Genomic DNA, 16,035 nt, shown 5'->3' with positions numbered 1-16,035 from the left:
AAAGAAAGAAAGAAAGAAATCTGGAATAGCCGGAGCCCGTGGGCGTTCCTCTCCTTGGTTGTTTTGGCCGTTCTCGAAGAGCAAAGGAGGGGAAAAAGCTCAGCCGCCAGTTCAAAGTCCGGCTCCTGAGACTCTAAAGCAAACAGCGGAGGAAGCGGCTGAGTTGCTTCAAGTTCTCAAGGCGCTGCCCGCTCGGCTTCGCGCCCTGCTGGGTCCCTGCGGGGGCTGGGAGGGACCCTCGGCAAGGGGACCCCGGCAAGGGGCCCCTCGCCCCCCCGGCCCCTCGCCCGCCCTGGAGGGCAGCCGCCGTGCCGCTGAGGCACCCTGGTATCAGGAAGCCTTGAGACGTTTTGTTTTTTTTACACCGAAACTGCCCCCGTCCTCCCCCCCCCCCCCCCGCCATATCAATATCGGTATGAATCACACTGTGCCTACTGAAATCTGGAACAGATTACTTGCTCAGAGACGCATTCTTTTTTCAGTTTTACAACTCAGAGGGGACTGGCAGGAGAGCATACGGGGAGAAGAGGCAGAAACGTATCAAACACCCTTTTAAAACCGTCTTTTAGCAACTTCCACGAGCGCGGCTGCGAGCTCCTTCCCGCCGCAGCGCCTGCCGGCTTGCAATAAAACCGGGAAAAGCGGCAGCGCGGCCCGGGGGCGGCGGAGCGAGCTACACAAAGCCAGCCGGCACCGCGGCGCTGCCGGGGGGGCCCCGCGCCGCCCCCCCCCCGCTCCAGGGCCGGGCGCCGCGCGGCGCCGCGGGACTTGCGCCACTTTTGCGCGGGGCCGCGCGGTGCACGCGCGCGCACACACACACACACACACACACACACGCACACACACACACACGCGCACACACACACACGCGCACACACACACACACACACACACACACACGCACACACACACACACACACACACACACGCACACACACACACACGCGCACACACACACACGCGCACACACACACACACACACACACACACGCGCACACACACACACACACACACACACACACGCACACACACACACACGCGCACACACACACACACACAGACACAGACACACACGCGGGCGCGCGCACAGCCGCCTCCCGCGTCCGGGGCGGGGAGGGGAGCGCTGCCCGCAGGGGCTGTTCTGGAAGGGACGCGCTTTTTTTTTTTTTTTTTTTTTTCCTTTTCTTTCTTTTTTTTTTTTTTTTCCCCTCCCCTCCTCCCCTCCCCCTCGCTTCTTCCTCCCGAAAAGTTTTTTTCTGGGCCCGCCCGCCCGGGTGATTCAGTCGCGGTGTCAATCACCCTGTCCTCCTCCTCCTCCTCCCCTTCCTCCCGCCGCCGGCTCCTCCTCCCGGGGTAAGTCCGAAACTTTATAAGTTGAGCTTTTTCCCCCAGCCCGCTGGAAGCGGCGAGCGGGCGCGGCGGGCTGGTGGCGGCAGCGGAGGCAGCGCTAGCAGCAGCGGGGGGAGGCAGCGCGCTGGAGGCTGCGAGCTGGAGGCTGCGCCTTACCCACACCGCGACTCCTTCCACTTGCCTGCCGCCGCGCCTGCCGCTTCCCCCCTCGCTCGCCGAAGATGTCCACAGCCCTGGTGTCGCCCACCATCTTCGACCTGAGCGAAGTTTTATGCAAGGTAACCGCGCCGGCTGGCAGCTTCGGGTTGGCGCCTGCAGGGGCTCTCTGCGCTTTTTTTTTTTTTTCCTTTACTTTTTATCCCTTTTTTCTTTTTCCTTCCCCCCCCCCCCCTTCTCCGGCCGCGAGCAACTTGGGCGGCCGGGCGGGGCGCCCCGCTCGGCTCAGCCCGGGCCCCGCTCCCCGCCTTCGGGGCCGGGCAGGGCCGGGGCCGGTCGGCGGCGCCGGGCGGGGGCCGTGCTCCTGCCGCCGCCCGCTGCAGCGCGCCCGGGCGGGGAGCGGGCAGCGGGGCTGGGCGCAGCCCGAGCCCCCGGCGCCTTCCCCCCGGGGGGCTCTTCCCGCAGCAGCCGCCCCGGTGGTCGTAGGGGCGGCTCGGGGCTTGCTTTGCTCGCAGCAGACGGGTGGGACGCGCAGGGGGGGCTGTGCCGTGCCGTGCCGAGCCGTGCCGCCGAGGCTGAGCCCTCCGAGGGCTCCCGGCGTCGCCCTCCCGTCCGGGGAGAGTTGCGGAGGAGGCGGTGGCAGTGACCGGTGCTTGCTTTCTGCCCGCAGAGCAACAAGATGCTGAACTACAGCCCCTCGGGTGTCAGCGGGTGCCTGCTGGACAGGAAGGCGGTGGGCACCCCGGCCGGCGGGGGTTTCCCTAGGAGGCACTCTGTCACCCTGCCCAACTCCAAGTTCCACCAGAACCAGCTCCTCAGCAGCCTGAAAGGGGAGCCCGCGCCCATGCTGGGCCCCCGGGAAAGCCGCTTTCGGGACCGCTCCTTCTCAGAGGGCGGCGAGCGCCTGCTGCAGCAGAAGCAGCCCGGGGGCCAGGTCAACTCCAGCCGCTACAAGACGGAGCTGTGCCGCCCCTTCGAGGAGAACGGCGCCTGCAAGTACGGCGACAAGTGCCAGTTCGCCCACGGCATCCACGAGCTGCGCAGCCTCACCCGCCACCCCAAGTACAAGACCGAGCTCTGCCGCACCTTCCACACCATCGGCTTCTGCCCTTACGGGCCGCGCTGCCACTTCATCCACAACGCCGAGGAGCGCCGCGCCGTGGCGGGCGGCCGGGAGCCCGCCGTCACTGACAGACCCCGCCTTCAGCACAGCTTCAGCTTCGCCGGCTTCCCCAGCACTGCTGCCAGCGGGCTGCTGGACAGCCCCACTTCCATCACCCCGCCGCCCATGCTGAGCGCCGACGACCTGCTGGGCTCCCCCACCCTGCCTGACTGCGCCAGCAACCCCTTCACCTTCTCCAGCCAGGAGCTGGTCAGTCTCTTCGCCCCCAGCATGGGGGTGCAGGTGCCCAGCGGGAGCTCCCCCACCACGTTCTTGTTCAGGCCCATGTCCGAGTCCCCCAACTTGTTTGACTCGCCGCCCAGTCCTCAGGACTCCCTCTCTGACCAGGAGGGCTATCTGAGCAGCTCCAGCAGCAGCCACAGCGGCTCAGATTCCCCTATCCTGGACACCTCAAGACGTCTTCCCATCTTCAGCAGACTCTCCATCTCCGACGACTAATCTGGGGTTTCCTCTTGCTCCCCCCCACCTCTATTACGATGTTAAGCTGAACTCCCCCCACCCCATAGTTGGAGCTGGATGTTAACGTGTCCACCTGCCTGTCGTAGACCCACTGGCTTAAACCTTAAGTGCCAAATTTACGATGAAAAGCAATAACGTTTACAAAATTAGTGCCTTTTAACGCTTTCACTGTGACTGTATTACCTCTCCAGCTGCAGAGGGCACCAGCAGCTCTGTGCACTTCCAGATGTGCAGGAAATGTCCGGATCCAGCTCCCTCCACTGGCTGCATACCGCATCGCCCTCTCCCAGTCCCTTCCCGACTGGCCAGCTCCCGCTAAGCTGCAGGCATGTGGGCAGGTGTTAACATCCAGCGTGCTCTCCCCCTTTACAGACTCATCTTGCCTGGATCCACTCAGGTCTGCGGGAAGACAAGCTGAGAACGGACAAAGATTGTAACACGAGTGGGACTTTGACTGGGAGGAAAACAAGCAAATGAAAAAACAAAACAAAACAAAAAAAGAGATGGGACTATGAGAGACTCGATTTTGGTGCTAAAAGTTTCCCCGTGTATTCATGTGACATCTTAAAAACAAATAAAGAAATAGAGGGGGTGGGGCTGACGGAAGTCATTCCACACACACAAGTTTGTGTAAACAAAGTTCCAGTAGACATAGCTTTAATGGTTTTTGCTCTAGAGTACTTTAGACCTATCTTAGAGCACTCACGCCAAGCTTTTTATTATTTTTTTCTGGGTTTTTAATTTTGTATAACTTCAGAAATTGGAGAGCAAATTTTGCTTGTCACTGCACAACAATATAAAAAAGCTTATTTAACTTATCAAAACGTATTTATTGCCGAAACCTATGCTTTTTTGTTAATTTTGTTCATATTTATCGGGATGATGAATCCATAGAATATATTCTTTTATGTTTAAATTATGATCTTCCATATTAATCTTAAGATTGTGAAGTGTCTTTTTTCCTTTTTTTTCCCCACAGTTTAATATATTATACTACAATGACATTTTTTTGTAACTTTACACTTTTTTGGTTATTTTATTTTAAAAAATGAAAAATTAATTTAAAAAAAATGCAAAAACTGTGTTTGGATTATTTATTTTAGAATTCCCTTCCCCCCCCTTTTTTTTTGTGTTGGACTGCAAATTGAGTTAATGTGCTTCTTTGCCTTTCCTCTTTCTCTTCCCCTCCCCTGGGTCTTGCCTATGTGGGCTTTAGAATGTACATACCTGAGCTCTGTTGCGAGACAGCGTGGGAGGAAGACCTTTTTCTTCCTCTTTCTGTATAGTTTCTTCAAGGAGAAAAGCCTTGGGCTCAAAGTGCCTATCTGAAGACATTCCAAATACAGTTTGTCTTTGCGTTTCTGTATTCCAAGTTTGGAGTTTTCCTTGCCGAGGTGAACGGGACTGGCACAAAGAGAATAATGAATGTAATTTTTTTTCCCCTGTTACTGTTCACTACATTGCTTTTTCTTCCTCTTTGTGTGAGTTTATTTAAAAGAGAATCTCTTTTGTAACGACTGTTTGCAGTTTAAATCAATAAACCCCAAGTTTTTTCAAGAAACTGACAGTGAAGCTGGTTTTACTTGCAAAAATCGAGGCGCTGGTTTTAGAGAACCACTCAAATGCAGCTACTTCTCTCCTTTTGACCCCTGTGATGCCCACCACATGCTCAGGCACCCTTCCTTCATGCCTCACTGATGGAGCTAGTCAGCCCCATCAAGCACACGGGTGTGCAGATCAATGTCAGCAAGCACCTGGTGTGGTTTATCCCGTGGCCTCTAGCCCTCTCTGTCTCTTAGGGAGTCCTCCCATCCTAAGCTGCTCAGTCTGTTCCTGCAAACTTCTTTCTGGTTGGTGTAGCTCAAACTTTGGACTGGCTTTTGTTCCTGCTGTGAGGAGCAGACCCTTTCCCCTGGAGGACAGCCTGCCCTGTCCTATGAGAGGTTCTAGGGGGGTGCTGAAGTGTGGATTTACCAAACATCAGGCCCAGCTTGTTAGTGGCATTGGGCCTTTGTGGCTGAGTGGCTGTCGGGCATTTTGCAAGGGAGAAGAATGTGGGCCTCCAGCAAAGTCTCACTGCGTGTATAAGTGATCCTGCTATGGCATTCAGACCCCCATAGCTGTTGGAACATCGGTCACCAGTCCCAGAAACATCCCAGAAAACAATCCCTGAAACCTGTGTTTTTATTTAGGGATGCTTCTTTGCCAGTGCTACTCATGGTGCAGTTCTTGTTGTCTTCACCTTTGAGCTCTCCTCTGGAGAAAGCTTGGTGCTCTTAATCTGAAGCTGTTCCAGCTCTCTTCCAAATCAGGGGTGGAATATTGCTGCCGAACCACGGCTTGTTCAGTTGTCTTGACATGCCTCAACGTTAAGGAGAGACGTTTCCTAATTCAAGTTGGAAAAGTTCCTGCAAAACAAAAGCTGCAGGATACCTCAAGGCTTACACCGACATACCTTCCCTGCTGCTGGCTTTGTGCAACGCTCTTTCTTGTGTGGTCTGGCAATAAAGGCGAGCTAGGTGGAGGAAAGATGGTGGAAGAAGAGCGTGGCTGGTAGGAGCTGGTTCCCATGAGCAGTACAAAAGCTGCACGGGGAGTTATCTTGGCAGATGCTGACGTAACTAGCGCACAACATGCAAGAGAAGAGCCTTGGGCACAGCCCCGGTGCTGCTCAGCGGCCTTCATATACCTCCTGTGAGTGAAGGCGGCGAGGCCCCACATGAGAGATGTGCTCCTGCCTGGAAGACCCGTGCCCAGCTGCAGCAAGTGCCCGGGCCCTGCCTCCTTCCCAGCTGCTGGGAGCAGAGCCGTCGGCCCCTGACGAGCCAGGCATATCTGATCTGGAGAGGATCCCACGCCTGTCATGGGTGTGCATGTGGGGCTTGAAACTGTTCGCTTCCTCTTTGGACTTTCTGCGCAGCTCTTCAAACAAATAGTCTTTGCCCAGTTAATAATTGATGAAGAAAATAGCTGTATTCGTCGCAGGGTGCTATTGGTAAGACAAACAACTGGGAAGCTGTGCTGAAAGTAGGTCTTCGCTCATGGTACTCGTATACTTCCCTTGTCTTTCTGGGGCACTGGTTCTGGGATGCCAGCACTGCTTTTCCTCTATGAGCTTATCAATGATAAATGCTCTGTCACTTGGTGTTTTGCTTTTTGAAACTGACCTTGAGCTAGGCCACATAGGGAACAGAGAAAAGCTGAGCAGGCAGTATCAGAAGTTTACTTTCTGTAATAGTTTATAAGAGAGAGTGCATACATGAGAGCTTCCAGCAACGTGGGGATTTGCCTGATCATTGGCATTCATTGTGGCTCAGATATATGGCAGCAGCTAGTCCGCATGTGCTGTGGATGAGTTGTCTGTGCTATTTCTCGTAAGGTTAGCATCTGTTTCCCCTAGCCGTTGGCCGTGTGTTGGTAATACCCTAGCCAAAGCTCAGAAGAGTAAATAGCCTTTCCTGAAAGGATGGTTTCAAGGGGCACATTCCTCTGACTTGAGGGCTCGTCCATGCTCTGGCTCATTCATTTATTGCACGGGACTCTCAGAGTGGCGAGGATGAAGGAGCTGGCCCCTGTGCTGGCACAGTTGCTCCTGAAGTGCCTGGTGTCCCAGGGCAGAGAGAAGCACCCGTGAGGATGAGATACCTGTTATCCCACATGAGGTGGCACGGCAGTGGGTGCCTTGGTGTACTTTTCAGGTTGCACTTACAGCTCTTACTACAGGACAGGGGGACTCCTGCAGTGCTCTGTCTGGCTGTTCCTCATGTGCTTCATGGATGCTCCCTGTGTCCTCCTGGTGAGAAATTTGGGTCCATGCCTTCAGGCTGCAGGCATTAGCTATTACTTATTTTTTGGCCTTGGGGTCAGGTGACTCTAGAGCTATCCACCTTCAACACGTCTGTCTGTCTTTGGAAATTACAGCCAGCACGTACGGCTGCCATTGCCAGCTGCCTCTGTCAGGAGGAACACGGTGACTTTGATCTGCAGAGCTCCAGGTGGCTCAGATCCCACTCCAGTAGCTGCCTCCCTCCTTCCTAATTCCTACACAGCTGAAGGTGTCCCGGTGACTGTACCAGCTACTCCCTTGCTATGGGCCAGTTGTGGCTTTTGTACCAAAACACCTTTAGTTTTGCAGTTGGGGGCTGCGGAAACAGAGGCCTTCTTATTTCCCAAATGCCTCTGTAGCTGAGGGGTGCAAAGTAAAATAGGCTTCCTTTGTTGTTGTTGTTTTTGAAGGTAATTGGGAACATCACAGTCTAGTTTAGGCCAACTCTTACTTCAAGCCACTTATAGATAGGCTTGTGGTGTGCCAGGGTTGCAAGTAACAGTAAAATACTATTTTAAAAAAGCCTGAAATGCTCAAAGTTCCTGGTCCTGATGGAATTTGCCCTATTGGTATAATAGTGAAATTGAGAAGGGAGGCAGAGAGGCAAGAGCTAGCAGAGAAGCTGAGAAGAGTAGAAATACACCTGGAAGACTGTTAAAAGCTGGCCTGAACTTCCAGTCTGTATGGCTCCTGCACAAGGAGGGTATGGTCTGAAAATGGGCCTGGGAGCTGCTGTTGTGAACCACGTAGGGAAAGCCAGGGTGTACCAGGCAAAGATGTGGTGGTGGGACCGGAATCGAGGGGGTCACGGTTGGAGGTGGGGAGCAGGGGAAGAGCTAGAGGTCAAGCCCACACAACATGGGGTTGGAAGGGTGAGAGAAGCCGTATTGCCTTGAGTCTGAAGGCTTAGCTACTGGTGGTTGGATGCATGAACACGAATGAACTGGATCTCTCCAGTGGGCCTCAGGAACAGCAGTGCTGGGGGGAAGGCCTGGATAACGTTGCTGGCTGGATGCTATCTGATGAGCATGCCCAAGGATATGAATGAGCAGTAAGATGCAGTAATACATGTGAAAACCACAGCGTGCCCTTTACACTTGCTAATTGCTACAATTTGTGTGGCCTGAGCTGGGGAAATCCGGCCTGTGCTCGAGTCTGGAGCAAGAGGCTTTGGGAGGCTGTGAAGGAAGGAGCTGCAGCGACCAGCGTATGCCCAGACATGGCTCCAGCATGGTCCTGGGACCAGGAATGCCAGGAAGGACCATGAGACTTGCTCGGCAGGGACTCTGTGAGTGTCTTCTGGGAACATGCGGAACAGCCCGCTGTGCTTGGGGCTGCGCTCAGCCCAAAATGTTAGAAGATGATTCTGGCGGGTGATGTAAAATGTCCTTTGTCTGGAGACTCTGGCCCATGAAGCAATGCCTGTTCCTCACAAAGCTTGCACTTATTCCCTAGAATACTTCCAGAAAAAAAAAAAAAAGAAAAAAAAATGTTCCTCTAAGACACCCTAAACCAATACCTGCTGTGACTAAGCCCTGTGGGCAGCTCCGCAGCTGATTTATATCCTCCCCCTCCAAAGCGAAGGGGTTAGAGTGGAAACAGACGCTGCGTTAAACATAGCCGAGGGCACCCAGCAGCACAATTCTGCAATAAAGCGGGGAGGAAACGGGACTATGGGGTGGCTGCTGCCAGGCATGACGCGGTTTCGTGTTTCCTCGTAGGCAGAACAGACCTCCTTTTGGCTGGTGCAGCTTTATGGGCTTGGTTGGGTTTATTATACTGCAAATGTTTTGAATTCCACATCTTAATTTCCAGAGAGGCTTTTCTTAACTTTTGCTTTTTTTCCCCTGGTTTTGATTTTTTACTACCGCTGCCTTAACCTCTTCTTTTCAACTGGGTTTCTTTCAGAAAACTGCCGTTTTCTGAGCAAACAGAGGACCGGCATTCTCCCTGCCTGGGCTTCAGCTGCAAATTAATCTCTTTTCATAGTTTCATTTTATGTCCGCCCACTAACCCCACCACATTAACTCAGTCAACACATGGAAGTGAAATTTTTCCATGTGGGATCCTGTGGGTTGTAAGGCTGTGTGCAACACGTGACTGCCAGCTCCAGAGTTTTCTTGCACCTCTGGGTGGAAGGAAGTTTCCTCATCCCCCACATATTCCAGCAGTTTTTGGTGCGATGTGAAAGGCCATTTTTTAGTGCAACCGTTCTGTCTCTCCAGGGTTTACCTCCCTCCCGGAGAGGACAGCAAGTGTAGGCAATGACGGTCCTGACAAAGATGGGCAGAGTTCCTATGGCCCATACAGAAGATGTATTTTATACTTCTACGTGCTTCCTTTCACGTGAAAGCCTGGGAGGACTTTCAAGTATTTTGGGCACTTGGCGAGTATAACTGTACCTATTCCACAGGTTGAAGAACCTGCAAGATACACAACTGCTAAGTGAAGGGGATTGTCTGGGAGTGGCACGGGATCAGAGGAAGAGCTGCAAAAATAATTTAGGGCTCCCGATACTTTTTCTCCTGTCTTAGTCTCCAGGCAACAGCAAATATTTCTCCTGAATGCTCTGGATGAGCAGATGCCAACGTTGATTCACAGGAAAAGGATGTAGCCACGCAAGCCATAGAAATGTTGTTTGGGATGGTAGCCACGGCCCCTAAGGAGACATTAAACTATATGGAACAAACACCAATGAAGTTATTTCTTGAAGCTCTTGCTGTATTTGCTATAAAGAGAGTTCTCGAGCAGTCTAATGTGGGAGCCATCGTGGTTTGCCCTGATTATAGCTACAGTGAGAGAATATACTGTGTTCTCAGCTCCGGAGATGCTGCAAGGGATCTGGGACTCTAACAAAGTCCTGGTCTACTAAGCCATTGCAGTCACAAGAAACAAAGGAAGGGTATGTCCAAGGCCAACATGAGAGTAAAAGGTGCAAAGGTGCACTTCTGCTTGGAAAAGAGACAGTACTAAAAATATGCAAAGAGGTTCCCTGCTTATTTTCTCTCAGCCTCAGGTCTTGTGTGCTATGTTTACAATAAACCCTATTTTCCCCATGACTTACAGATTTATCAGGGGACTGAAAAGCTATGAACAAATCTAATTCACCCGCTCTTGAGGTTGCACAGCCAAAACAGCTACGAGAACTGCAGAAAATTATTTTCCTCTAAATTTAGGTGGTGCGGCTTTGGATTCATAGACTGAATCTGCTGACCAAGATATTTTCCTTCTTCTGGCACTTTTCTGACCAGCAAAACACTTTCAACGTGAATGAAAACAGAACTGGAAATGTTTTTAAACCATCTGAAAGTTTGTTTCTAAAGCTAGCAGCCTGGGAGAACTTGAGGGCAGGCAGCTGGAGGAGGCCAGCGGTCTCGTGATGGGAGGCTGGAGACAGGCGGCCCGTGGGGTTATCAGTGTATCATCCAGGTTGGCAGGGATTTCTAGTGAGTCATCTAGACCTTCACTCTTAGCTATGACAGGCCTGATCTCATTATCCCCAAACCACCTCTCCGGCACAGACAGTTGACTTGTTTTAGCCTTGAATGTCTCCAGCACCAATGCTTCCATGGCGTTCCCATGTCAGGGTGGTTCACCGCTCAGACTGTTCTAACTTCTCTTTAGTTTAACCTAATATTTAACCCAAATGTCTCCTGAGGAGGTTCACAGCCATTAGCTTCTTGCCCCATCCCCTTTGGCTAGTAAGACCAGAGTTCAGCTTCCAGGTAGTCCCTGCTGCACTCTTCATCAGCCTGGTCTCAGGGAATCTGCTTCTCCAAACCTTTCCACTGCTCTCTTCCTGTGTCTCTTCCATGCACAGGGTATCCTAAACCCACCCTGTACTTTCATTTTAATCCTGATTCTGCTCTCATTGATGCTGTTCTTCCTCTGTTTTTTTTTTTTTTTTTGATTTTTTTGGAAATTCTTGGGAATTTATCTCTGCTGGGCTGCATGTATGGGAATGCATGTAGGAATATGTAGCTCCGATTGGAGTGCCTCGCTCCAAGGCAGACAGGATCCTTGGGCAGCCGCCCCTCTGTCAGGCATTCAGAAGAAGCTCTGCTCCTGCCCTTCAGCTTTCCTTCCTGAAGGAGAAGTGCTCATCCTTGTCCCCAGGGAACACAGGCTTTTAAACATGAGTTGAGTTGTTTCCACTTATCATTATCTTAGTTTACATAAATTACAGCACTTAACAGTGGCCATAAAATTATCCAGCCTTAAAAAAAAAAAAATCAGCTGTAGATTTTGGCCCTGTGACCTCACTGATCAGCTCACTTCCAAAGGGCGAATGTGCAGGGGAAGAAGAAACAGTCCCTTCATTTTCATCACAAACATTCATCTCCCTTTTGTGGCAGCAGCCGGCTTGCTTGGTGTCCTGGTGTTGGTCCTTAGGTCTCTCACTGTGTGCTCCACAGTTCTGAATTTCTCTGCCAAGCCCTTGCATTTAGGCCGCCCAGCATTTCTCACCAGTGGCTACCACATTGCTCACACTGTGAAGTTCTGCCCTGAGAAAGAGGAGGTGGTGATGCTCTCCCAGGGATGCTGGATCACCTCTGGGTTTAAATCTGGTGCTGATTCTTGGCCTGTCATACTTCTTACTCCAAGAACTTGTCTGGTGTTACTTATGTCCTCTGACAATCCTTATAGGAGGCCTCATCAAAACTGGTGTAAAAATATGGATGACCCACAGAATGCTTACTAGGTCACCTCTGTCTGCTCTTTCAATATTTTTTTCTAATTCAGCATATGACTATGTTGTCACATGCAACATGATTAGCAATTATAACCACTTAGGCTGATAAAACTACAGGCAATTAAGCCTCGAATACCACAAAAGGAGGGAGCAAGGCATGGGTGAGCAACGTCAGAGGGCGTGAGACGGAGTTCTCAGTTCAGACCAGAGACAAAGTGCATTTGATGCTTTCTCTACAGGACAGACAACAGGGAACACAAGATGGGCTTCAAAATGTGCAAGTCATCACAGCAATAAACTCAGCTAAGTGACAGAGCAACCTGTCTGGGGTGGGTTCCAGCTGTGGAAGCCCACCCAGCTCCTCCAGCATGTCCAAATGGGGAGCTCTGGTGCCCCCCCAGCTCTGCGTCCCTCCTTCTTTGCACAGCCAGGATCTCCTCTCCTCCATGTGCTGAAAAGCTCGCAATGAGTTACTTTCTAAAAGGCCTGAAGAAGTTCAAAGGCTATGCTGAGTTCATCTCCTCTGGGGGATGGAAAAACCCAACGCCCTTGCGTTGCTCTGAGTGCCGTCCTACCCAGCCTCTCACCGCTGTTCACAGGGCTGAGGTCTTGTACGGCTTGTACATACTGCCTTTGTCAGGTCAGGATTTTGCTACCACATTAACTGCTGCTCTTTTCACACAGGTGCTATACTTCCCTACTGGGTCCTGGAGGATTTATTGAGGTAGTGAAATGGGCTCTTTATTCATCGGCATATTAAAAACTGATAGACAGCAGAGTTCAAGGTTATAATTTGTATAATCAGGGTTTTGAAAATGTACATTTTCTACCTTTTTCCGGTATGTGGAGATTAGTTGTGAACAGGCGAGAGCTGGCAGAAGTGTGGGTCACTTCAGTTTTAGCATGTCTATTGTGTGTAGTCCCTCTGGTGGGATTAAGACTGATCTGGTTCTTCCCCATGACTGGAAATGAGGGGTGATTGGGGATTCAGCCTGCCTGGTTTCCCAGTTCCATCTAAGTGAAATATAAAAAGTACATAAGAAAAAATCAATGATGAAAAAGCAAAATCTAGGTAAAGGCAAGGTACAAACTCCCTTTCAGTGCTCCTTGACTCACTGAACTGGTCCTGAGCTGTTATCATTTGGTCTGCCAATAGCACAAACCACAATATTCAATATAAAGTAAAACGGGAGGAGGGGAAGAAACCACAGTTTGGCTCTAAGCATCCAAGCAGTGGGAAAAACGGTGCTGGTGAGGGCTGGAGTTTCCAAATCCAGCCGAGGACCTCTAGCCCATGGGCTCTGCTGGATTTCAGGTGCTTCCCAATTGGAGCGGGGGATGAGGGACTGGCAGAAAACCAGCTCCAGAAAGTGGCTGTACTTTGTCTAGCTCTGAATAGCTGTTTCTGGTCCTGCTTTTTCCAGATTTGAAAAAGGTCTGGAAAGACCTGGAAAAGAAAGTTCTGGAAAGGGAGAAGAAAAAAGAAAAAAACAGATAAGAAAAAAAAAAGAGAAGAGAAGAGAAGAGAAGAGAAGAGAAGAGAAGAGAAGAGAAGAGAAGAGAAGAGAAGAGAAGAGAAGAGAAGAGAAGAGAAGAGAAGAGAAAAAAAGAAAAGAAAAGAAAAGAAAAGAAAAGAAAAGAAAAGAAAAGAAAAGAAAAGAAAAGAAAAGAAAAGAAAAGAAAAGAAAAGAAAAGAAAAGAAAAGAAAAGAAAAGAAAAGAAAAGAAAAGAAAAGAAAAGAAAAGAAAAGAAAAGAAAAGAAAAGAAAAGAAAAGAAAAAGAGAGTGAAACTGAGATCAGGAAAAGGAATACAAAGTCCCAAACAAACATGTTTGTGATAGAGGAAATGGATTTTTGAACCCTTGCAATGTTTGGTCTTTCGGGTTGTCAGCAATCTGTTGCGTGCTGAACACACAGGACAGTGTGGTGGAAATACCTATGAAGCAGAGGCAGCCTTATCAAGGTACTGTACCAGGAAATGCACCGCTTTCATGGCACCTCGTGCACGATACTATGGTTAAAACCCAACAGCACGCCTCATCATAACATGTGCCTTATCGACCTCACTATCTGATGACAACAGCAGCCCTCAAGAGACCAGACTGACATCATTCAAAACCTCAGTAGTTCAGAGCACAAGCTGAAGTCTGTAGCTAGGCTACTCGTCGTGCTGGACTCTGTTGATCTCCTTGTACTGAACTTGCAGACGCTTTGCTGCAGGAAGAGGAATATAAAAATCAAGCCCAAACAGCTTTTTCAAAATGTTTCTTACAGACAATCATGCTATTTAGCAAATGAATGCAGTAAGAGGAAGAGGTTTTTGTCCTTGGCACGTAGAAAAAGTCCGGTCCACAGCTTTCCACAGCTTTGAGAGTGGGAGAAAAGCCCAAACCAAAACACCGTCACTGCCTGAAACAGGAGAGAAGTGGAGCCACTGGTGATTTGGTACCAAGCCCCATTCCCAACTGACCCAGCTGTAGCTGTGTCTGGCTGTGAGGTCTGGGATCATCCCACACCAGGCAAGAGGTAGCTGTCAATCCAGCTGGATCTCTGCATCCTCAGACCCTAAGCTTTGGCATGGGTGGTTCATGGTTGCATTGCCTCTCCTCATTTGGCTTCTGCTGGTTCACCATGGCAAACCATGCTGGCTCTGGCCTCCCGGCCTCCTCTCTTTAATTTAAGATGAGGGGAATTTCAGCAATCACAAAAATAAGAAACAGAAAATAGACTAGGCTTTGCTTGTGAAATATTCACCAGACTGCTCTGGTTTTAATTTGCTCTCCCTGTCCTGGGTTCTTCAAAACACCTTCTCTCATTTACGTCAGCACAGATTTACCACACCCCACTTATTTCAGACCTGGATAGCACCATGGAAAAAGATTACCAGCCTTTCGGAGCTGCAGCTTTATGTCTCAGACAAAAGAAGATCATATGGGGCCATATTCATCTGTGAACTGCCTTTATACAGCAACTAGCACAAGTGAGCCTGCTCCTGCTTGGAGTTAGCAATACCACAAATTTGTTCTAAAAACAAATGCTTTTAGTGTGTTTTTTTTTCTTTTTTTTTCTTTTCTTTCTTTCTTTTTTTTTTTTTCAAATTGTTAGACTAGCTTTCAGAGGGAAATGAAGCCGGATTTAAACACTGAATGCATGCATAGCAACAAGAGGAGGGCCATCCAGCAAAAGGATGCTAAGTGTCCCTTTACAGCCCCCATTGAGACCCAGCACCACCTCCTGGGGCGATGCAGGGCACAAGTGGGCCAGGCCATGCTGTGACCCAGGGTGGTGGAGCACGCCTCCCCCTGCCCGTGCTGTGCTCTGGAGCATTTTGAGATGTCCAGATTTGTCACTGGGATCCGGGGAACTGGGAAGGGTGGCAGGATTCAGGAGCTACCAGCGTGACCAAGCTCTTTGCTGGTGCCACCTCTCGCTGTGTGGGAAAGTGAGGTGGCATGGGGACCCTGGCCACTGGTCCTGCACTGTACTTTTTGGTGAATCTGCCAGAACAAAAAGAGAACGCTGAGAGAACAGCAGAAAAGCCTGGTTCAGACTGATGTCTCTGTGGATGCCTTTTTGGTGTCTCCCCCCCGCCCCAGCCACTCAGGACAGGAGGCAGGATTAGTGCCGCTCTGAAGGGCTGCATGCAGGCACCGCCTATGAGCCTGGTGGGAGCTGGCTTGGGGAAGAGGCCTCCACCTTGCAGGGCAGTATCTGCATCCTCACTGTGTATCTGCATCCTCACTGTGCTCTCACTGCGCTCACAAATTGCTGGCTCCCTACCCTCCCATCAGGGCTGTGCATCTCCGGTGGCGGTATGACTAACCCGTCAGGTTACAAGTGAGAGCTACTTCAGCAATGCGTAAAGGTTTTGTTGTTGTCGCAGAGCGTGGCACGCTGAGAATATGTGCATGGGAACCACCTGGTGCACGTCTGCTTTTTTCGCACCCTTGAATGCAAGTACAACAGAGGGGGGGGAGCTGACATGTATCAAAGATGTCTCCTAGCCCTGCAAAAAGCAAAGTGGGAACTTCAAGGAAGAGATGCTCTGAACGCTTGCCATAGTTAGACTGGCCCTTTATACTCCCATAAAGCTTTGCTGCTGCCAAAGGAGGTGGGGGATTGAAAACCACCCAACAAAAGAAAAAAAGAGATTTTTTTTTATAGCGGGCAAGTAGGGAAAAATTGACTCAGTGAAGGCCTGGCTCAAGGGGAGGGCTGGAAAAGGGATCTGGTGGAAATAAAGCCCCTTCAGACAGAGCATTAGATAAACCCAGCTGTGTCACGGGACTGCGGGAAGCCTCCCAGAACAAGTGTAGGGAGCTTAAAGTGTTTCTTTGAAGCATACTGTTACTCTCTATTTTGTTGAAC

The 16,035-nt window shown here is 50.5% G+C and overlaps 1 protein-coding gene and 1 long non-coding RNA gene across 2 annotated transcripts in view; one reads left to right on the top strand and one right to left on the bottom strand.

Moving 5' to 3' along the window:
• Positions 1 to 1,161: 1,161 nt before the first annotated feature.
• Positions 1,162 to 4,709, top strand: ZFP36L1 (ZFP36 ring finger protein like 1). The gene is made up of 2 exons (XM_083836788.1): positions 1,162 to 1,628; positions 2,177 to 4,709. Exons 1-2 carry the CDS (start codon positions 1,572 to 1,574, stop codon positions 3,125 to 3,127), a joined length of 1,008 nt encoding a protein of 335 aa, XP_083692914.1. The 5' UTR covers positions 1,162 to 1,571; the 3' UTR covers positions 3,128 to 4,709.
• The window catches only part of LOC310899848, a 28,196-nt gene continuing 16,262 nt past the window's right edge, over positions 4,102 to 16,035 (bottom strand). Inside the window, exon 2 of the long non-coding RNA XR_014584712.1 lies at positions 4,102 to 12,681. This is a non-coding gene — a long non-coding RNA (uncharacterized lncRNA). The remainder of the gene's footprint in view (positions 12,682 to 16,035) is intronic.

The sequence above is a fragment of the Anser anser genome (genome assembly GCF_964211835.1).
Source record: "Anser anser genome assembly, chromosome: 5".
In the NCBI taxonomy this organism is placed as follows: Eukaryota; Metazoa; Chordata; class Aves; order Anseriformes; family Anatidae; genus Anser; species Anser anser.
This window is presented reverse-complemented; position numbering and strand designations above follow the sequence as displayed.

Bases quoted from the DNA above. Each gene is read 5' to 3' on its own strand.
- ZFP36L1 (XM_083836788.1), top strand. From the start codon at position 1,572: ATGTCCACAGCCCTGGTGTCGCCCACCATCTTCGACCTGAGCGAAGTT. The intron at 1,629-2,176 runs GTAACCGCGCCG...TTCTGCCCGCAG, and splicing joins TGAGCGAAGTTTTATGCAAG to AGCAACAAGATGCTGAACTA.